The sequence below is a fragment of the Otolemur garnettii genome, unplaced genomic scaffold, assembly GCF_000181295.1.
Source record: "Otolemur garnettii isolate 467f Iridium unplaced genomic scaffold, OtoGar3 scaffold00202, whole genome shotgun sequence".
In the NCBI taxonomy this organism is placed as follows: Eukaryota; Metazoa; Chordata; class Mammalia; order Primates; family Galagidae; genus Otolemur; species Otolemur garnettii.
The window spans coordinates 1,195,357-1,219,003 of record NW_003852597.1 but is presented as its reverse complement, the minus strand read 5'-3'; the positions used below and the strand labels follow the sequence as shown (position 1 = coordinate 1,219,003).

Below are 23,647 nucleotides of genomic sequence, written 5' to 3'. Positions count from 1 at the left end.
GCTCTGGCCAGCCCTGGGAGGAGCTCCCTCTTCAGCAGGATTTCAAGGATAGACAACAGCTGTATACATTTCTGCCTAGTTATGAAAGGTGTAGGTCATAGGATTCTACCTCCTTCTCTGAGAGACCAAAGGGGCCACCTTGAGGGCAGACCAAACAGATTGTCAGAATGGATACCCAGCCTTAGATATGGCTCAGTAGCAATCCTAAGTACCCTTCTGTACCCAAGTCTCCCTGGGGGCACATGGGGACTATAATTCTCAGTCAGGGGTTCTCATCACTTGTAGGTACACGTGCAGTTTGCAGACTCACTCAATGGGCATTCAGGTTGTTGAATGGTCCTGTGGGTGGTTTTAGCCCTCTGACTCTAAGATACAAGCAGACAGATATACCCATCCTCATGACAGACACAGAGCCAGATGCCTAAACTTCAACTTTCAGGTGCCTCATGGGAAGACAGCTACACATCCCTATCACACACTCTTACCCTAGCTTACAAAGCACCAAGCGATGATGTCTGTGAAGAAGGTGGGTCACAGTAGTTGTCACTCCTTACGCAATAGAGGGAACTGAGGCTCAGAGAAGAAAAAGCATTTGTTCAATCATAACAAGCCAAAGGAAAAACTAGAGATGGAATCCAAGGTTTTTGACTGCACAGGCATCAGCTATATAGATGCACTTAGAGCTCTTTACAGTCCCAGGGGAACCAAAGCCTTAGGCCTTAGAGAGGCAGGTAGCATGGTGGTCACTGCTCAAGGTCACATCTGGGTTCAAGGTTCTTAGGAGCCTGAGGCTAGGGTCAGTGCGGACCAGGGAGCACATGATTCCACCAATTTGGAAAGAAAAAGAGCAGAAGTCCTCCTAATACAAAGGGCCTGAATGCTCTAAGTTCTTACCAGCTACTGGTCTCAAGAAAAGAGCCACTGGCAGTGGGCCCTGAACTGGCCTGCAGGTATGAACGTGCAAGCAGGTTTATGGTGCCCAGGTCTCCCTGCAGCTGGAGTCACTGGGCACAAAGCTCCCCAACTGCCCAAACATCATCTGGTCATGCTTATTACTGTTGCCCAATGAAATTTTATGCACCGAGTCCACAGGTGTGATTTCCCCTTCTTTATGAGGGTCGGAATGACATCATTGATGGCCAATAGAAAAGAGCCAATTATGTCCAGGCCATAAAAAGGAATGAGATTTTTTTCAACCAAATCAAAACTTCCTTCAGCTTCATGAACGCAAGGGGCCCCCTTAAGGAAGGGTCCCCCAGTCCTGTCTTCAGGCTCTAAACTGAGGCACATGATTGGATTCAAGTACTATGGGCCTAGGGTCAGAAAAGGGCTCTACCCTTGGCATTTACCTGTGGCCCTGCTCTTATCAACTGGCCCCTCAGGATCCACAGAACATCAGACCCAACCCTCACCTCTGACTGGCTCCTCACTACTCCATCCAAGGGAAAATTAGAAAAGATCAGTACTCCTTCAGCTCTCTTATTACTCCTTTCAAGTAACACAAAAGAAAGCAGAGAGCCCTCCCCTTGCTTTGAAAGAAGGGAACAATATAGGGGGAAGGGGATTGTAAGAAAATGCACCCTCCCCAAGCACAGAGCACAAAGCAAAAGGAGCCCAGCCTTCTCCACCCCGACCCTCATTCAGCCCTACCACCTGCAACTGAGCCACTTTGGTGGGGCCCAGACAGCCCTGATGGCAAACAGGTGTGGCTAGCTTGGCGGCAGCCAAGGCAGGGGAGTAGCTCATTAGGGAAACACCCCCCTTGCTAATGGGTATGGCCAAGATGGAGCCACTGTGAGCAGGAGCTCAGCTTTGAAGATTAGGTGAAACAGAGCTGGGGGAGAACTATTAGGCTTGAGACAAGGAGACCAGCACCTCCATAGAAGTCTGACAGACAGACTTCCAGATGGACACAATAGCCAAGACCAGCAAGAGAGCAGGCATCAGCTTTTCTCTCTTCAAGTCTTAGAGCCAGACCCAACTCAGAGAGATGCATGTCACTCACTTTTAGCAGATCCAAGCCCTTAAAGAGAAGGAAGACCAGTAGACTCTGGAGCTATCCATGACCCTTTCTGCCTCTCAGGAAAGGCTGTGAGAACTGGATCTTGGAGTGATGAGGGCTGTCAGTCCTGTGCCCAATAATCCACAACAGGCATATACTGTTCACCTGCAGGAGGAAACTACTATGTTCCTATGATATGGGGGAGTGTTGGGGAGCAAAGGTGAAGAGAGGGAGAAAAGCTCTGTCTTCTTCAAAGTCATCATTGGACCATGGCAGCACAGAAGGCCCAGCTACTTAGCAGTCAGCCAAGCAGTCAGATGGAAGATCCCACCATGGGACACTTACGAGGGGTGGGTAAGGCAAGTTTCCATGCAAGGTTTCCACACTTGTTCATTCCAATACAAACACCCTCAGAGAATACTGTCCCTAGCTGCCCCGGATCTCAGAACTGTCACAATTTCCTATGCTTCCCTCCAACTCCCCAGTCTCAGGAAAGGTCCCATTCACATTGGACCCCAGTCTGGAGACCTACCTATTCAGGGCACTCACAGTCTGCATTATGTTAGTCTGTATCCCGCATGCACAGGCCACCCACGCACCCATCAGGCACCCAGGCAGCACGCAGCCGGGGACACAGCTCTTTGTCTCTCTTGTTTCCATTCCCCCACCCAGAGGAGATAAACAGACCCCGGGTGATAAACGGCCCGCCTTTCATGATCACTTTTCCTCAAGTTGAGGAGAGTAGCTGGTGATGGATGGGCTGGAATTTGGTTATCAGGAAGGGCTGTCAGCCAGAGGTGCCTATCTCCTCCCCCACTACACAGGGCATCATTACACTGTGGCATCAAGGTAAAATATGACCAAGGGGAGGGAAGGAAGAAAGAGGGGAAGGCTGAGCTTACACACGGAGCAAATTGAGCAACAATGAGAGCAGGCACGAGGCTGGGACGTTAGTTATCTGCCGGTGACACCTTTTATCTCTGCACAAATTGGTCCTTCCTCCCCCTCTGCATCCTCTTATACAAACAGAGGCAGACACAATGTGTCACCACTGCAATAGCGTAGCAATTTAACCCGAATTAGTGAAGGGGTCAAGGTAGGAAATAGGGGTTTCTCATTTCAACAGGTTCCTCAGTCTCAGCTCTGAACCACCACATTGAGGGGAGGAGGGTGAGGAGAAAGCAGACTCATAATTGAATTCACTCACTTGGCTGCTGCTGATGTATAAAAAATTAATGCTCAAGTTTCCTAGTTATCAAAGCTGGTTAGGATCCATCTCACCTGCGAGACACACCATGTCAGAAGACATGGAACAGCCCACCCTGCCCCGGGCAGGCTTAGCCCTGGTGCTTCCAGCCAATGTAGGAACTGGCCAGAACAGGAAGGAGAGAAAGGTGCTGCCCAGAGGTATCAGCACTGAGCTAGAAACCCCTGCTAGAAGCCTACAGGACAAGGTGCTGGGGAGGTGGGGTATGAGGGCAGGGGCTGGGCTCTTATAGGAGATGATTGCATTAAAGGTGATTCTTGACAGTTCAAGAATACACTTGAATCTACAGAGAGAAAAGCATTTTGGCTCCACCCTCTATGATGTCCAGAGTGTTTTACAAGTAACCCCTCTCCCTAGAAAGACTCACATGCTACTGTGCCTAAAACAGGATGCCAATAGTAGGTAGCACTGGTGGCACTGACAAGCAAAAGAACAGGGAGGAGAGCAGCCTGGGATGGCCTTTACTAAGGGACCTGAAGCTGAAAAGGCCCCTGATGGTGGGGAGTGCCACCCAGCACCATGGCTCCATTATTCTTAGAGACAACTTGGTCAAGTGACCATGTATTCTTAGGCAAGTAACATCACCTCCATGCCCTGCTCTGTGAGGGTAAAAGGAGCCAGCCAAGGAAAATATGCTCTGTAAATAAGGTCTCAAAAAAGGAATTCTGGCTCTAAGGAGATCAACTGACCCCAAACCTGCAATACCCTTTGGAGATGCTATCAGACCACCTGCACTGAGAAGACAGTGTCTAAGGACAAGAATACTGGAGAAGGCTTACTGGGGTGACAGGAAGATGGAAACTCCCAGAACCACTCCACAGCTGCAAAAATGAACCCCAAAAAGCTTACACTGAGGGGAGGAGTTATGAATGGAGCAGGCACCTTGGGACTCATTCTCCAAATCCAAAGAATCAGCACACAAATACAGAGGAACAAAAGCCAAGATCGTAGTCTAGACACAAAAATCAGAGAACTTTCTATCTCAATCGACTGCCTCATATGTATGAGTACTATAGAGACCCAGGACCCTGAAGGTAGAGGCAAAGGAACCTGATTCCTATATTCAGAGAGCTTCCAGGCCCATCTAGAAGTAGCTAAAACATAAACAGAATGATCCCCTCTAGGAGAGACTGCTGAGAAAGGGTTATGTCACTTCTGGTGGTGGGAGGGTAATGCAGAAGGCACTTAGAGAGACTCAGCTGCGTTCACTTCTGCTCAAGCAAGTCCATGTGCATGCACACAAACACTGTCACACGCCGTCCCTCCATTCTTCTCTGCCTGCCCACAGCCCCAGGGGAATGCACTGCTGACTTCTCAGCCCACTTTGCCCCTCACTTGCCCCCATCCTCAAGACGGCTGCAGGTTACATTTCCAACCACAGGCTTCAGAAAGATGATACACTTGCTGGAGCCTGCAAAGGGTCAGGCAAGAGTACTGTTTGAAATACCAGTGTGACAGCTGGCTCCTTGTCTGTCTCTGCCTCCCTCACCCCCTCCCCAAACTTGTCATGGTACAAGAAGTCTATAAGCAGCCCATCAGCTTTAAGTATCAGTGTGCATGAAGCGGGAGCATGAGCACGAGGGAGCAGGAAGCAGACAACGAGTGCCTCTGTCGCCACTGCCTGTCAGGGAACACTAATGAATTTCACCACCAGCAGCCATGCTTCAGATGAGGGGGTGGGGTTTTCTAGGGAGAACTCTCACAGTATTAAAACATCTTCTTCCAGAACCCTGTTAATAAATGTCATCATAGAGCTGAGAACTACAACCCACCACCAGGACTTTAAGGGAAGGGAAGGCTTGGGGTAAGCCCTGTTGTCCAAAAATATGAGGCTGGAGGGAGCCAGCTGAGCCCCACGATTATGATGCATGACCTCTGGCGAATCTCCTACCTCATGTTACCACCATCACCTGTACTTACAAAGTATGAGGTATTGGCAGGGAGAGATGCCCAGCTATGGCTCCCTGGCCAGACTCACCATCCACTCCACTTTACATCAGCTTCAGCTAACTCACTTCACAGTGAGGCTCCATGGCAGGGAGTTAGGCCATTTTTTAGAACTGAGGGTAGGGGTGGCGGTGGGTGAGAAGACTCTAGCTCTAATAGGAAGCTACTTCCTCTACAAATATTTGGATCCAGAGCTGTTTATATTAATAATTTTACAGATGAAGAAATGGAGGTTGAAAGTGGTGATGTAACTTTCTCAAGATCCTCCAAGTAGAAACTAATGTAGTAGGACTTAAACCTGGTCTTTTAATTCTAAAGGCCCAGCTCTTTTCAAAATACCATGCGGCTTCTATGAGGAAGGACTGTCTCCTGGGTGTCTTCCACTGCCAGGCCCTGCCCTACCCTTCCATTCCCTCCCACCAGTACACACACACCTCTGCCTGGCACGTACCACAGCTGCCATGTAGCACTGGGCTGGGCTCCAGGCCATGGTGAACCCAGCCGGGCAGAGAAAGCCTGGGGAGCAAGCCAGACCATCACCTGGGAGTCTCCACAGCTCAGAGGACATGGCTGCAGGCATAAGCCTTCCCTCGGGTACCCTCTGCACAGCTCTGATCAGCAGAGTCTGATCTGGCAGCGACCTGCTGTGCAGGGGGCAAATGACATTTAATTTCCTCTTGGTTTCCCTATAGTACAGACGAAAGGCCATCACCTGCGTCTGGGTCTGGCAGCACAGCTGGAAGTATTCCCAGATAGGCTGCTTTGGAGAGTTCCCAGCAGAAACCAGAACATAGGCGGGTGCAGAGGGATGCCCCACAGCCCAGGCTGCTAGTCTTCCTAAGGAAAACCAACCTCAAATCCCTAGTGCCAAACAGTTGCTCAAAGTCTCCAAAAGACTGTGTGTGTGTGTGTGTGTGTATGCATGCAGCACCTCCCTGCTCCATGGCTTTTTAGCCCACCTGCCAACTATCTCTAACCCTATTTCTCCCCCAGAGTCTACATGAAGCATACCAGTGCCACAAACAGAATCGCGTGTACCTCCCCAGTGTCACAGATAGTCTTTGAAATCCTATATATCCCAACCCCTCTCTCAGGAAACAATTAAGACAAGTACTTCTCCAGCGTCCTTCCCATAGTAACTCCTCCAGGGAAAGGTACAGTCCCCCACCTGTTGTGACTACAAGCAGTGCTGGAGCTGCCACTAGGACCTGGCCAGAGCTTTCTTTCTCAGATGGACTGGCAGAAGCCCCTACAGGGAGTGGGGTGTAGGGAGGAGGTTGAACAGGTAACAGGAAGTTTTCCAGCACTGTGGTCCGTCTGTGCCTTAGTTGATGAGCTACTTGCTTTTTTGGCCAGGCAAACCAGGAGCTTCTTAGTAAGCTGAGCTGCTTCCCAAGATACTCTGTTTATCCTACCACCTACTGTCTCCAACTGACCTATGGTTATCTTGACCCCAGGGCCTGCCTTTGTGTGGCCTACAATGCCCTCTGGAGGCTCTGCAGAGAGGCATCCTGCTAGTGTTCAGGATGTGTGACCTCTGTTCCTATATAGTTTTCTCTGTCCTGGTTCTGGCTCCCTGGACTCCTTCAAGACGTGTAAGCACTTGGCCTATGCAGAGTCAAACTTGTGGGTCGGCATGAGAATAGGCTAGTGGCTTTTAAAATTGTGCTCTACAGAGTTCCAAGGAGGGACATCAGGCTACTTCATGGACTAGGGGAGGAAAAAGAATGAGCAGGGCCTTCCTATAGCTTCAACTGTAACAGCTCAACTTAATATTGAACTTTAATAATTTTGTTCATGAAAAAAGTTTACTGCTAAAAAAATACTATCCGTTCTGTCTCTCAACAGTGTTCCTCTGGGTTCTCATAGCATTTGTTTTGTGCCTTCTTTATAGTGTTTTCATATGCTGCCTTATCAGCCCTGTAGTTAGTTATGCATGTGCTGTTCTCTCTGTCCTGATAACCTGACAGGCCCTAACGTCCCTAGCACAAAACTTACTGAGCTCAGAGCAGCTCTCAACAGGGGTGACTTTAGATTGCCAGCACCTCCAGGATATGCCGTGATCAGCACCTTCAATGGCAGTTTCCAACAGTGTTCTTTGAGGGAAAGAGCTGCAGTGGAAGGTAACTGATATTTACAGGAAGGTCCTAGTGAAGACCTGTGGCACATGCCACTCTTAAATCAATGAATGGAGCATACCTGCTACCATGATCAATCATCTAAATCAACCTCCAGGGGACAAAATAGACTTCTGGCCAATCTCTGGCAAAATGCAGCAGCATATTCCAACAGGAAATATCATTCATTAGAAGCTTACAAACCCTGAATGTGGGACCATGAAAACACAGGATAATGCTCCTCAGCTGACTATTCAAGGGCCTGGGCCTGGGCCTGAGCCTGCTCCTGCCCCTGCATTCCTATAGCCTGTAGAGGAGTCACTAGTCTCATGGGTGTCGTGATAGGCCTGGGATAGGCTAAAGCCCCTTGGCCCTATCAACCAAGCCCACTGCCTAGACCTCCTTCTTTAGATGGCTTTAGGGAGAAGGTGGAGGGAGGAAAGAGATTGTGCTCCTCCTGGCTAAAGCCACTTGTTAATAGGCCCTAGGTTCCCTCATCCCTGGGGAAAGGAAGGTAGCAATGAGCTCTCTCCTCTCCACCCCCCACCCCATGCCTCCCAGCAGGGCCAAAGAGGACAGCCATTAGTGTGTGCCTCAGCAGACAATGGGGAGGAGAAGTCTCCAGAGCAAAGGACAACTGCAGCAATTAGAATGCAGGGAGGTTCAGAAGCTATTTAACTGGGTGACCCCTGAGGTCGCTGCATCTGACTCCCATCCCTGGATAAATATTGTATGAGAGGGGAGGGGGCGAGTACTGCTCCTCCTTCCACTCCTTCCCCACCCCCGGCTGCCTCCAGCCACACATATCAGAAACATTATTTACAGCCTGACAGTCAGAGCAATCACTCTGCTAACCAAAGGGGAAGGGACAAAGTCGACTTACCAAAAATTGACTGAGAAGTGAAGAAACCAGGGCTGGTGGGGGACGGGAACTGAACAGCCACAAATGCATGGTTCTCTCCCATACTCTGGTTTAGTGGAAGCAATACCATCACTCCTGAACCCTAAACTACTGGTAGAGAGGAAATCAGAGGAACATCAGAGCATCCTTCTACCTTTTGGGGACCCCATAATGAAAAACTTCTGGTGGTCATCATCACCCAGATGCTCCTTAGCAAAGATGAGGATCCTAACTACCTGTCCCAGAGGAAGTCACACCAATCACACGCCACTTGTCCAGCTGGCCCGTAGTTGAACTAGTGGGAAAAGGATAAGAACAAGAAAGTCAGACATTGCAGAAAGAGGTCAGGGTCGGGGAAGAAGAGGAGAGTGCCTGAGTGCAGGCTGCGCCTCAGCCCCTCCACGCGCCGCTCCTACAGTCCTGCTCTAATGCACCCTGACATGCCTCTGAAGACAGAGAGCTGTTTGCAGTCAGCACCGTGATTTGTTAGTAATTATTTCCATGGTGTCACATTGCTGTCACTCTGTTAACAAAGAGACAGCCTGCCTCGGGCTGCCTGCAAGAAAGAATTGCAGAGAAAAAGGCCTGTCAGGCTCCCGGGATTCTCTGGGCTGGCTAGCTTTCTTCCCCAAACCAACATCCTCACAGGCTTTGGAAGAAACAGTTTTACCGAACTAGCAAGTCTGAGCTATGTTGCCCTTTAGCCAGGGACAATGAGAATTTATCCCACCCACTCATAGCCACCCTTCCCAAAGCCCTACAAAGCTAAGGTCCCAGAGTCTACAAATCACTCTGGCACAGGCCACTATGCCAACTGAAACCTTGAGTTCCCTGGCCTTCAACTCCTAAGACCCCTGCTCCCTGACTCTTCTTCTTCACCACGGCATTCAGCATTCAAAGCTTCTCATGCGCTCTTAAGAAACTGACAAAATAAACATAGTAGTCAGACCACATTGAAGCAGTTGCCCTGTTGGCATGGATGGAGAACAGGGGGAATATGATGGCAGGGAATACTCCCTTCTTGAATCCACCAACCACAGTTCAGGGACAGAGCAGCTCAGGTGTCAATGTCCCTCCAGCCTCCATATACCTGTGCCCACGGAGCTAGCCTCTCCTTCCCAGCGCCTGGATATGCATGACATCTGCACCAGGAAAACTGGTGGCTTGCTTTAGCACAAAGTAATGTCTCCATTACCCTGCCTGGGAATTAAGAGGACAGACTGGCAAGTGCTGACCTCACTGTTTCTTCCAAAGAAGTCACTCACCTTATAGGCATGGAAAGTTGGAGATTAATTCTCCCCTCTCACAGAAAGAATCAGACTCCAGGATAGTGGAAGAGAAGCACCAATACTGAGAAACCCTTTCACCCCCCAGCAACAGCAATAAGCAGCCAACACCAACTCTACCAGCATCAGCAGGCTGAAACCCCAAGCCCTACAGAAGCCCTATAAAAGTGGCAAGGGCCACTGCTACCTAGCTTCTACAGAATCCCAAAGGACAGAAGAACCTCAATAAGACTAATATTCTTCAGGGATTAGAGCCAAAAAGGCAAAGAACAGTGCCAGCTGTACGTACTAGAATGCAAACTCCATGAAGGCAAGGTGTCTTGGCAAGTTTCCTCTTTGTTTGCTGCTATATCCTCAATACCAGCAACAATGCAGGCACATAAGGAGTTGTCAACACACATCTGCTATAAGAATAAACAAATGAGCTATTATGGCTCAAAGAACACTTCCACAGGCCTAAGGCCAGCCTCTACCTATCACAAGACCTCAGAGAAGAAGGAGGCCAGTGTGGGTTCCAGAATAGACAGGGATGACCACATGGCCAAAGTCATGGAATTAGGGCTTTAAAAATGAGGGGGACTGGAACAAGCTAATGGACCTAGGAAGATTCTCATATCAGATTGAACACTCACATAATCAACAAACATGCACTGAACTAAAGGAGGTTGATGTTTCAACAAAAGAAAGTCAGGTAAATAAAATGTAGTATTATGCAATGGAATGCTACTACATACAAAGCAATAAAAAGGCTAAACTACAATATGGATATATTTCCCATACGTTATGGCAAAGAAGCCAGACACAAGAGTGCATCTTGTGATTCCATTTATGTGAATGTCAAGAATCAGCAAAACTAGCCAAAAGGAATGAAAGTCAGAACAAAGGTTATTTAGTAAGGTGAGGGCATCACTTACTAGGAAAGGGCACAAGAGAACTTTCTGGGAACTTTCTCACAGAAAAGAAAATATTTCTCAGAAGCACCAGTGGTTTCCTCTTGGGATGTAGGAGACAAGGCCTTTCAGCCTTCACTCTATGTCACAGAGGACAGAAGGGCCCAAACAAACAACTATGACCTAGGAAGATAAAAAATGTTCCAAGTACAAAAGAGTACAACCTGAGTCCTAGGCCTGGGAGGTCGTGGCCTGGTGGGAGGCCGCATGGAGCCTCTATTCCTGGCCAAGTGAGTTTTAGAGACACAGAGATGGGTCATAAAGTCCAGCCACATGCTGCTGGTACTGAGGCCTCTGAAGTAGTCTGTCAGATTTTGTCAGAGTATAGAACCAGACCTCCAGAGGTTGCCCTGAAGAGCCATAGACGTAGGATCCAATTTGTCTTCCTGACAAGCCAGGTAGAGACTAAGCTAGCCAACTCTGCGCTAAGGCAAAGGTCTCAGGGCATATAGCCCGTCCTGCAAGCAAGGAGGTGGTGATGAGACCCTCAGAGATAGTCAAGGGGAGCTTCACATAGCAAACCTGGGCCAGAACCTAGGCAGCAATCCTTGCTTCTGGACCAATCAAGCAGTAAAAACCATTCAGTCACGAATTCTGTAGCAGGCCAAAGCATGACCTTCCCACCACCTAAATATCTCAAAGTATGATCAGGCATTAAACAAAAATCTTTATCTTTTATCAATGTTTTAAATGAGCCAAATTTCCATTCCAGGGGTTCCTATAATCACTAAAATGATTTAGACCCTCTGACACCTTCTAAGAGGATGAGGAGAGGAGACTATCCCTGGAGTCCCATCCTTCAGCCCAGAAGTGCCCAGACAGTGGAACACCAGAGGCTCTGCCTGCCAGGAAGGGGCCGTGCTTGTTGACTAGGCAACAGAGTTCTCCCCCAGTATGTCTCCAGGCACAAAATCCTTCCAGGGTAGAGCAGCTATCCCAAACTTGGGCTTTGAGGGAAGGATGCAGGGTAAGAGCCTATTGACTTACAGCTCAAGGATCACACTGAGAAGTGTAAACAGAGCCAAGGCTAGGAACCAGAAGCAGCTCTGGCTCCACAGAAACTTGCTCTGCCCCAGGGCCAGCACACAGAAGTAGATAATCCTCAGCCAAACCCACAATCAGCAGCTCCTTTAGTGACAGTTCTAGACCTAGGACGTGTGCAGGAGGGGCTTTCATATGTTTATGAGTAGGCTGGGGGGAGGGGGTGGGGAGAGGAGCAGCCCTTGCTCCTCTAACCCCAAGAACTCTCAGCCCAAGGAGCTGTCAGGCTAACGAGGCTACCCCACCACCACTCCATCTGAGCGTGGCAGGCTGCACTGCACGACTGGCTTCAGGTGGCTCTTCTTTAATTAATGGCATCCCAGGCTCTGCAGGGAGCTTTACCCCACAATGAATGGCGCTCTCTCATTAGAGGCAAGCCTGCCATGATGTATTCAGGGTGAGGGCCAGGATTCATTTCCCTGTCTGTAGGCTGGGGATGGGAGGGAGGGGAGAGGCAACAGGGAGAGATTTATATCGAGTGACTTGGATTAGCTGCAGCTGAAACATGACCCTATCAACTCAAGCTGCCTTCTTGGGGCTAACCTGATGCACCTCTGCTGATGAGAGGGCTCTAGGGACACTGAAGGGAGAGCAGAAGGTCTTGGTTGCCATTGTCTCTGGGCTTAGGCTACAACTCCAAGGCCCAGAATTCGTATACAACCTCTAGAACTTCCTCCCTCTGCCCCTACACACTTCGTGTGCACTGAAGCCTGAGCTGACTCTGAACCGATCTTGCCCATCAAGAGCTTCTTCGTGGCCAGGAAGCTGGCCCCTGCCCTCATATCTATAAGACCAATGGCTTAACCATGGCCTTCAGCTGGCTCTTTTGCTTTCTGTAGCACTGCCCTCATTCCTTAGCTCAGAGAAAGAGTCCAAAGCATGGTTTTCCCTCATAAGTGCTATATGGATAGACCTCAGGCCACCCAACGCTAGGCACCAGGAATCAGGCTAACACAAAAACATGTCATTACCTCACTAAGGTGATCCATTAGGCTGAACCCCACCGCACAGGTGGGGAGTTTTTGGACAACACTATTCTCCCTCCCTCCATCTCCCCGTGGCTGAGCAGGGATAACTGGAATCTTCTTGGCAAAAAAGAAAAACCTGGGGCTTTCGTTTTCCAAATTTTCCAAGGTACTTCTCACAGACTTAAAAAAGAAGACTGCTCTATACTCTGCTAGCCACTTAGGTGGTTATAAGCCTAGAAGCTAGGTGGATTCAAGCTGGCAACAAATACCACATAGCCCTACAAATTCCCCATGCAAATCCCACTAAACCTGGTCGGACAAAAAACATATTATAGAACCTGTCCTCTTTCCACTTTCAGTCTCCCTACAATGCTCAGTTCACTAAGAGCGTGCAGGGAGGTGGAGGAGATTGTCCCTATCAGTCAATCAGAAGGCTACTTTGCAGGTCAACTATGTCCCTTGGAGAGCTGGAGCAGATGCCTATCATCTGCATATGCAATGACTCCATCATCCACACTTGTTCCTGGCCCTTGAAGAGGAGCATTCATATACCCTTCTCTCCCTACTCAGAAAGAGATGTAGCTCAGTTCCGCTTTGCTAAGCCCTATTTGGCAATGTGTCTAAACACATGCAAACTTAATTAGTTCAGGAGGGGAGCCCAAGCGCTTGCAGTGACAGATAAAAGTAACAGGAAATGAGACAAGTCTGAAGTGGCAGGGAGTTCTTACTCAAGCCCCTTCCCCCAGCAGGCTGCTAATCAAAGGTGAAGCAGCTCAGTACTGGGACCAACTAGCACACTCATGGGCAAGGGGCAAGACTCTTGTGAGCTTACTGACAGGATGAGATGCCCCATGTGCTTCCAAACATAAATAGAGCATAACAGTGTCCAAAGTGATGATGGCTGTGGTCTGCTGTTTTGTTTTTTTTGGAGACAGAGTCTCACTATGTCGCCCTTGGTAGAGTACTGTAGTGTCACAGCTCACAGCAACCTCCAACTTTTGGGCTTAAGCGATTCTCTTGCCTCAGCCTCCCAAGTATCTGGGACTACAGGCACCCATCACAACACTTGGCTATTTTTTGTGGCAATTGTCATTGTTTAGCTGACCCAGGCTGGGTCTGAAGCCACTACCCTCAATGTATGCTACAGGCACCAAGCCAGCTCTGGTTTCCTTAAAACAGATCTGACGATTTGTTTCTTTGTAACCCTGTAAGAAGGCTTTCCAGCAGCCTCAAATCACCTCTCATCGTATCTCCTGGCCAACCAGGCCCTCATATCAAAATGAACATGACAGTCCAAACCTCCAACACAAGAGTGGGAACCAACAACGTAGGATGGCAGAGAATCTCCCAAGGCTCTGTCATTCGGTGCTGATAAAGGAGAAGGAGGAAGACAGTCCCATCACATCACCAGGCCGTGGACAGAAGGACAGAAGCCACTGGTCAGATGGGACAATGGATAAACACACGGGCTCTGGAGTCAGAATGCCTAGGTTCCAATCCCTGCCCTACCACAAACAGGTTGTATGCTCTTGACAAATTTCTTACCTTTCTGGGCCCCCATTTCCTCATTTGTTAAAAAAGGGTTATAGAAAGAACCTATTTCATAGGATCCTGGTAAGGACTAAATAATATGTGTAAATAGCACAATGGGGTTCCTGGTATGTAATGAGTGCTCATTAAACATTGGCTATCTTTATTCTCTTCTATTTGTTCACCTTTCCAGAAGAGTCCCACCCCTCAATTCTGAAAGCACAAATCTCCCTAGAAAGTATTTCACACTGCTCCTGGGACCACACTCCTCTTCCCTGGGCTAGGCTGCAGGCTATCTCACCCAGTGCCTCCTTCAGAGGACCCAGTGCACAAACTGACAGTGAAAAAATCCAGGAGCTTCCTGACATTAGCAGTACATTCTAGTCCCCTCACTCCTCACATGAGGGCCAGTGCAAGGAGGGCCAAGATTTCTTCCTCTGGTCCACGTGTTCTGTACACTGGCAACTAATGCTCTCTGAGTCTACCCACTGCATATCGTCTGTCATTTCTCCTAAGCAGATGTTCCATGAAACCACTCCATTTATTTAGTTTTCACGTATTCAACAAATATTTATTGAATAATTACTACATGCTGAGCCTCATACCCAGGTTACCATGTGCTCATAAGCTAGTGAGAGAAACAGACAAGTTGAGACAGCTACAATACAATTTTATAAATAGGTACATGTGCTCTAGGAACAAAAAAGAAGGGACTTAGAGAAGGAAGTTAAGAGAGATCATTAGGAACTGACCAGCTGCAGCATGTGGCTGCGGAAGATGCATATTGACAAGTGAAGCTGCCTTGACAGACTCAAGAAACAGTGTGGACTTTGCCTTGAAGGCCAGGGCAAACCTTAAAGGGTGTTAGGCAGAGGTGTGATATAATCTGCTACAATTAGGAGAACAAAATAGAAGCAGTAAGACAGGAGTCAAAGAGACTAGTTAGAAGGTTTCTGTAGTAATCAAGAAGAATATGATCATTGTAACTAGGAGAGTGGCAGGGAGATGGAAAGAAGGGAATGAATTTGAGAAACCTCTGGGAGGCAGAAGCAACAATCTTTGGCAATTAACTGGTTGTGGCTAGAGAAAGATTCTCAGATTTCTGACAGAACAACCAGTCATCATTTGAGGGAATGCTGGGGGACAAGGTGCAGGGAGAATAACCCCTGAGCTGTGGGCATGTAGGTGGAGGTACAGGCTTGGCATTGAGGTAGCAAATGGAGATATCTTTTCTACAGGTGGAGAAAAAAATGAAAAGATATCAGCATACAGAAGACAGACGAGATCATTCTGATATCAAAGGACGAGATCACTCTAGTAAGTGTCAGAGTCTAGAAAATATAATTAGAATACAGATCAAAGAAACACCAACAAGTAAGAAAAAAGGAAAGAAATATCTGCCAAAGTGATTTAGGAAAAGCCAGAGAAACAGAAGACACAACAAAATTAAACATAAATACTATTTCATAAAGGATGAAGTAGTCAACTTCTCTGAATGATGCCAAGGAGGCAAGCCTGACCAGCAGCAAGCATGTCACCAGGCCACCCTTTCAGCTACCTTCCATAACCCACCAGACAGTCACCACCTCAGTGCTTGCCAGAGGTATGGTTCCATCAATGTGTCTTCACTCCAGGTAACAGCAGCCTCTCTCTTCAATGGTCTTGACCATTTGACTGCACTCAGTAGTCCCTGCTGAAGACATGCTCCAACAAGGATACTGTAATCTGGGCAAGTATCTTTCCATCTCCAGACTTTCTAAAACCTGAAGTGCTCCAGATCCACATGTGTGCACCACAGGCAGAAGGGTATAGTACACACATCCACCCAGAAAGGCAAGGAAAAAACTGAAGTCGAATGCCAACCCAGCATTTACACCAACCTCCAGCAGAAGAAAACTTCCCATTCCAAAGCTGAGGTTGAACCTAGTTGAGGACCCTCTCACCAAACCCAGAGAAGCCCCTGGTTCTTCCTCCATGACAGTGCAGCACCAGATTACACTGACCCTCCCCAGAAAGGCCTCTTCCCAAACTGCACCAAGCCCAGGGCCTCCCTCCGGCTCACTCTTTCCCATCAGTCTTTTCTTTTTCCTAACCTGCTCTTCTTCTCAGACCCACAATCCACCCAGACTAGCTTCTCCACCACCTTATGTTACTCAATTCCTGAATCTGAATCTTTAAGCTACATGATAAAATCTATGTACCTCAAGGGGGTGCCTGTGAAGGACACACTCTCACTCTACACCAGCCCTACCCTCCCTGCCACCATGCCAAATACAAACCCCTTGAAAGTCATTCCCTAGCTGAGTAAGCAGAGAAACAAGACTAAATGCCATGGGGAGCTTTAAGAAACACCAGATGTGAAGGAAAGGTAGACCATGTGCAAAAGGCAAGCCGACCAAGGGCGAAACCCATGATATGTCATTTCTTAAAAAACTTTAGAGGAAAAATTAAAATTGTACCCATTAAATAAAAGCCTACCTTAGCAGGATCTGTGACTATAGCATCAAAGCCCGAGTAAATCTGGAGTATCAACTCATCCAGCTTTGAGCAAAGATGGACACAAAATGATTTTGTCAGGATGGGAACAGATTTCTTTTCTCCAGTGGGATTTCGGCTGCCACTTCAGTTTCCATTTCTCAGTGACTCACTAATCAGGTCCTTTCTAACAAAGTGATATGAAGGTATATTGCGAGAGTGTAGTGGGGAGCGGGAGGGACAACAATGAGAAGGGTCTGTGGCTCCCAGAAACTAGAGTGTGAAATGAAAACATTTGATGAATTCCTTAGACTTAGTTAAATCTGAAAATGGATGTCAAAATAAGAAGTAAGCTACATACTAACAAGTTGTGAGTGTCAATTTAACACCATCCTTGTCAGGCTCATAAGCAGCCTTTACCAGGCACATAAAAAGGTGCTGGTTCTGATGAGAGCTTCCAGGAACACTGATAAGCTGTGCACTGTCACGCAGAACTACTTAGGTTTCCTCTCCAGCTGTTTTTATTTTGTTACACATTTAATTAAGAGCCTTCCCAGCAGTTACCCAGTGTCCTGCTTCTAAGAGGCAGCTACGGAGCTCTTCTCCCCCAAGCCCTGCCACCAGCCACCTGCTTCCACCCTGCATACTCTTTTCCAGAAATTCAGAAATTCACTGGCCTTCCCCGTCCAAACCCAAAGTAGCCACCAAAGTCTGCCCTACCCATCTCTTTTGGAAACTACAGGTCATAGAATTCAATTATGTCTACATTATGTTTTTACCTTTCCAAGTCCCAGGAGTTTTTTGTTTGTATTGTTTTGTTTTGTTTGTTTCATTTATAAATGAGACAATACTGCCTCTACCAGAAAGGGTAGTAAAGAGGTCTGAATGAGATAAGGTATGTGCTCATTAAAATTTGGTTTCCTTTCAGATATGCTTGGATTCCCAACCTAATCCCTATCTTCCTTTTTTTTTTTTTTTTTTTTTTTGAGACATCAAGTCTTACTCTGTCACCCTTGGTAGAGTGCTGTAGCGTCACAGCTCACAGAAACCTCAAAGTCTTGGACTTAAGTGACTCTCTTACCTCAGCCTCCCAAGTAGCTGGGACTACAGGTGCCCACCATAATGCCCAGCTATTTTTTTGTTGTTGCAGTTGTCATTGTTGATTTTAGCTGGCCCAGGCCAGACCCGCCTGCCGCGGTGTATGTGGCTCGCACTCTACCCACTGAGCTATGTGCGTTGCCACCTAATCCCTCTTATTTTCTTTTTTTGGTCAAGACAGAGTCTCACTCTATTGCCCTCGGTAGAGTGCCATGGCACCACAGCTCACAGCAACCTCCAGTTCTTGGGCTCTATTCTCTTGTCTCAGTCTCCTGAGTAGCTGGGAATACAGGCGCCCGCCACAACACCTGGCTATTTTTTTTGTTGTAGTTTGGCCGGGGCTAGGTTCAAACCCACCACCCTCGGTATATGGGGCTGGCGCCCTATGCACTGAGCCACAGGCGCCACCCCCTAATCCTGCTTCTTGATGACATTTCTTGTGAAGATGCCAAGCAGTCTCCTAAGTCCCCCACATGGGTGCAGGGCCCCAGTATACTGCAGTGTAGTGCGGAGCCCAAAGTGTGGACAAATGCTGTGGGCCAGAATAGGCCAGACCCAAAGAAGACAACACCCTGTGAAATTCCCTCTCCAACTCATGAGATCAGCCCCAAGCTTGGAAGGCAGAACCAGGTAGTCTTCAACAACAAGCAAATAAAAATTTTTCACATACATATATAGGTCATACCACACAAAGTTACAACAGAAGAATCTGAAATTAAAGTGTCTGGACAATGAACAACCTAGTAGTGAAAAAAAAACGGAAGAGCAGAAGTCTTGGCAAAGCTATTCAGAGCAGCTAGACCTGTGGACTGGGCTAATGGGCCTTCCTCCTGGGCCACATGAATGCCAGAATTCTGGGTCAGCCTAAAACCAACCCCACACTGAAAAGCTTCTCTTGGGCTGCAGTGCTCCACATTAGGCCCCTTCCCAGCTTGAAGGACTCAAAGCTTTCCAGGACACCACAAACAACAATAGCAGCCTTTCTCCTCCTCACCTTCTCCATGGACCCTCCCTGATTCACATGTGCTACTAGTCCCAGCCTGCATACTTCCCCTGACAAATAGGTGGTATCTGGGAGTACAGATAACCTCTGGAGTAAACCCAGAGGTATGTAGTCAGTTTGTGTACACAACTTAAACGGTATAGGAGATGAGGTTCATATGTGTTTCTGTGATCTGGCCTTGTGTTTCCTCCTGTCTCACCTAGAGAGTTGAGGTCCAATGGCACACTTGACACCCACCTGGATGCATAATTTCACCTCAACATCCAGTGTCCGAAAGGCACAAAAAGGGCCTTGGTGAGAGGTGATCCCTGATGTGGAAGGAAATGTCACTCCAGAGCCCCACTCCTCACAACACTCCACCTTATGCTCAAAAGTTCAAACACATACACACACACACAACACAAGATGCTTGCAGCTGCCCTCAGTCACAAAGAACACAGAGGTATCGATTCTGTCGATCCTCAGCAAACAATGCCCCCCCACCTCCACCCTACTTTAGTTCCCTGGGGGCTATATGAAGCCAGGTATCTGTGAAGGCAGACAAAATACAGAAGTGTCAACCCAGCAAAGGAACCAGTTCTGTCTTCCAAAACTGGGGCAGGGTCAGGAGACAAAGGAGAAAAACTAATGGGGACAAAGGAAGAAGGAGGCGGCTAGTGATATCGGCTTCCAGCAGTAGGCTTCTCTCATCCTACCAGTGGGCTCTCAGTTGCTTCACCAGGGTCTCACAAGTCAGATAAAGGGGTAGCATAGTATAATAGTTAAGAGCCTGGATCCTGGGGCCAGATTGCCTAGGTCTGAATCCTAGCTATGTGTGTTCTTAGGCAAGTTACTTAACCTCTCTGTGCCTTAATTTACTCAGCTAAAAAGTAGGTATAATAATATCTACTTTATAGGGTTGATAAATAAGTTACTATTTCTCATTACACGGAGAAATATACTAGGCATTGGTTAAAAAAATTTTTTTCAAGACCCTCTTTTAACTCTTTCCTTTCAGGGCAATAACATAGAGCCCAACAATTGGAAGGGCTATCATGATGCAGGGAAATTTGGCAAAGGAAGAAAGGCACCAACAACAGTGATCCAGGTGGAGTCCTGACCTGTACACATCCTGCTCCAGAGAGGCAGAGGCAGGGCTTCCAACTCTCTTCTAGCCCTAGTAGCCTCATCCTTAAGAGCCCTGGTAACCTCAACCTGGGAAGTCCTGACCTAGCTGCCCTGCAGGCTTGGACATTTAAATTTCCAAAAGGTAAGACCTGGTCCCACAGATTCGAAGTTCTGCCAGCAAAGCAGTCCTTCTCATACTCACATGACTTTTAAGTCCCAGTCTCCACAGGTGACAAAAATTGACTTGACGTTTGGATCTAAGAGGCCTTCCTTCGCCATCCACTCATCGACCCTCTGAAAAGTACACAAGAACAGATGAGATTTTCCTTTTTTTTCTTTCTCTGAGCCTGTAAAGAGCCACAACAGTAAAACGCAGATAAGCTGCTTGTAATCAGAGCAGGAGAAAATTGTAATCTTACCCAGTCATGGCTCTGCTCTGGGTGCTGAGCTGTGGCTTGGAACTTCGGAGGCACTTGGAGGATGATCCCTCATGAAGATACCACAAACCCAAGGGTAAGGCGGGGAGGGAACCCTCCTGCCCGCCACTGTCTGACAACCTGCCCCAGATCCCAGCAAGTCAGTGCAAATACTTTGCTCTGACCTCCCTGTTACTCATTTGTTCTCAGACAAAGGCCTAGCCTAGCACCAACACAGGCTATCCTGGGCCATGACAACAAGCTAAGAAGAGGCCCCAAGTAGGGACTCAAACCCACAGCTTCATTCATTCATTTGTTCATTTTACCCTCCACCAAATGTTTATTAACCAAATTTATGAACTGGATTACTTGGCAAATTAAAGCAAAGAAAATTTTCACCTTCAGAAGAGGCCCCCTTCTCAGGGCTGGAGCCCCATCCTGACACCTGGGATAGTGCTGCCTGCTCTAGTTGCTAAAAGCTCATAAACTGTCTCCCCTACCCCCCATCAAGCTTTGTATTTCTCCTCTTGCTGGTTGAGGATTCAAATTCAGCATAATATTTTGAAGGCTCAGATCAATTCCTACACAGGCAAAGAAACTGCTCTTAAATACACTTTTAAGTTTTTCCTTCTCTTCATCCCTTCAATTGGTTTTATTATTTGTACTCACACTGAAAGTACAAATACTAAAAACAGTATACAGCAAGAGAATTATAAAGAATTCATGAAGCATTTCCTATTTTTCAGAAAATCCCAGGGCATGGAGAGGGAGTGCAACAGATCACACTTCTGCTTCTACTCATCTGAGAGGATTATTTGTTTTAAGACTATCTCACATAGTAGCTAAAAATGCAGGACTGAAATTCAGACACATCTGGGTTCTAACCCTTGGGTCTCCCCATATCCTGGCTGTGTCATTGATCAGAAGTCATTTAAAAGTCATTTAACCCCCTAAACCTCAGTTTCCCTCGTCTATAAGATGGCATAGGATGATTAATTTCAAGAGTTGTTTTGAGGATTAAATGTGATTAAGTGCCTACCACAAAATAGTAGTTGGCTGAGAAGGGGAGAAAGGCAGATCATCACAATGCAACACAATAGATGCAGCAATGGAGAAGTGAACAGAGTGCTGTAGGGCCAAGAGGAGGAAGTGGCTAGCTCTACTTTCACAGGGAAAGGAATCAGAAAGCCTTCACAAAGAAGATAATTGACCTAGGGACTTGATGGTTGGGTGTGCTTGACAAGGTAGAGGCAAAGGCACGATAATTTTATATTTGAGAAGCAATTATCTGTTTAATGTCTGCCTTCCCTCCTAGACTCCAGAAGGCAGGCACTCTGTCTTATTCAATGTCTTAATACTCACCCAGCACAGTATCTACTCAAGAAGTATTTGTTGACTGAATGGAAACCAGAATAGGTATAAGTTTAGTGTGATCAAAGTTCATAGCATATAGAAAGGAGGGGCTGAGGGATTAGGTTAGGCCAGACTGTGAAGGGCCTGATTTGCTTAGCAGGTAATAGACAAGCCATTACTTCTAGCAGGTGTAGGCAGTCTCTCTGGACACCTCAGAGATGCTGAAGGCCTGGCCCTAGCTAACGTAGTGTTTAGTGAGGCCAAAGAGCCTATTGAGTCCCATAGCTAAGCAGTCATATCACTCAGAATGTCAGAGCTGCTCCTTACTGCCAGACTATGCAGATCATATCCTGGCTGTGTCTCCCCAGAAGCTAAACTTTGGACCTTCTACTGCTGAATGGTCTGTCCCTTCAGTCACTTTGGCCCAACTCCTCACGCGCACATGCAGACACACACATATACACACACTCCCCCGGATCCTTTACCCAGGATTACCTAGAGAAAATAAGGCAAACTTTACAAAAGAAAAGAGGTAAGGTTGGCTAGGCATGGTGGCTCATGCCTATAATCCCAACATTTTGGGAGGCCAAGGCAAGAGGATCACTTGAAGCCAAGAGCTCAAGATCAGCCTAGGCAACTTACTAAGACCCTGTCTCTATAAAAAAAATAAAAAATAAAAATATATTAGCTAGGTGCACCACACCTGTAATACCTGCTACTCAGGAGGCTTAGGATTACTTGAGCCCAGGAGTTTGAGACTATAGACCAGGGGTCCTCAAACTTTTTAAACAGGGGGCCAGTTCACTGTCCCACAGACCGTTGGAGGGCCAGACTGCGGGCCCTGGGATGAGTCAGCTGCTAAGCAGGACAGGCAGCAGCAGCAAAAACACCTGGCGGGCTGGATAAATGTCCTAGGTGGGCCGTGTGTGGCCTGCAGGCCATATTTTGAGGACACCTGCTATAGACTATAGTGAGCTGTGATCACACCACTGCATTCAAGCCTGAGTGACAGAGTGGGACCCTATCTCTAAAAAACACAAAAATTTTCTAAAGATATAAAGCAAAATTGGAGCTCCCTCAATTAGCATAACCTCTTACTCCAATTCACTAACTTTACATGCCCAAAGTAAGTAACCCATGTACTAGAAGGGCACCCTAATGCCCCAATTCCTACACAGTGGAAGAGAGCAGGACAGAACAGAACTTTCAGGAGGCTACACCCAAAGAAGACTAGGCCTTTGCCATGGGAAAAATTTAACACTCACTGGGGTCCCTTAGGACCCAAGACATCCCTCACATAGCAAATATTTGGTCGGCACTTTTTACTATAAGCCTATCTAGGGAAATGATACTACATTTGGAATCAGGCCTGTCCTTTTCCTTCTCTTCTCTGCTTAAATGAATAAAGGATTGGAAGAAACACCAAGACAACCCGATCAGTTGGGCCAGCCAACCCATTTACTAAATGTCTAGGGGCCCAGCCTGAGCTCTACTTAGAACAAATGAGTCAGGCAAACATCTACCTGGCTTCCTACTCAAGGCCATAGTTACGACAAAAAATTACCTCTTTAGCTCTATAACCAACATAGGGCTACTAAGACAAAAAGAGCCTGGTCTGGTATGCCCAACTGCCAGGAACTCCCTATTCAGAATGATGCCAGGAATCTGCCCCCTCCAACACTAAGTATGCAGAAGTAGCAGAAAGTAGCTTCCTGGGTGACACTCAGAACCCTCTGAGGACTCCGCTCTAGGGCTGGCCTAGAAGATCACATCTCCTCTTTAACTGGGGCCACTGAGAACAACCCATAACCTCAACAGCTTCCTCTTCCCAGGATCCCAGACACAGGGAAGCCTGTGTCTTCTGGCATCGCTCAGGAGCCATTCCTGGCTGGGGAAACTGGCCAGGACATAGGTAAGGATGGGTCCCCTCTTTGTCCTTGAGTCTGGTCTGACAGGGAGCAGGGGAAAAAAGATCTCTCTCAGTTAGTGAAGTGAATATCCCCTCAAAAAAAGAGGGTCCATGGGGTTAAGAGGCCCCTCAGAACTCATCTCATCCTTGACCACTCTAATGCAGGTGTCTCGACCCTGACTTAACCACAATGGTCACAGAGCCTGGGCTCTCATACTCCCAGGAACAGGGCGTGTACTCTGCCACTGAAGTGAACCTAAACCTGCCTCTCTGACCC

At 47.6% G+C, this 23,647-nt stretch overlaps 1 protein-coding gene across 8 annotated transcripts in view; it reads right to left on the bottom strand.

Moving 5' to 3' along the window:
- The window catches only part of ERI3 (ERI1 exoribonuclease family member 3), a 148,804-nt gene that overhangs the window by 78,112 nt on the left and 47,045 nt on the right, over nt 1-23,647 (bottom strand). For all 8 annotated transcript variants that reach the window (XM_023507750.1, XM_003801198.3, XM_012812328.2 and 5 more), the window contains one exon: nt 19,895-19,986. In XM_023507750.1, the coding sequence (XP_023363518.1) occupies nt 19,895-19,986 (92 nt within the window). The remainder of the gene's footprint in view (nt 1-19,894; nt 19,987-23,647) is intronic.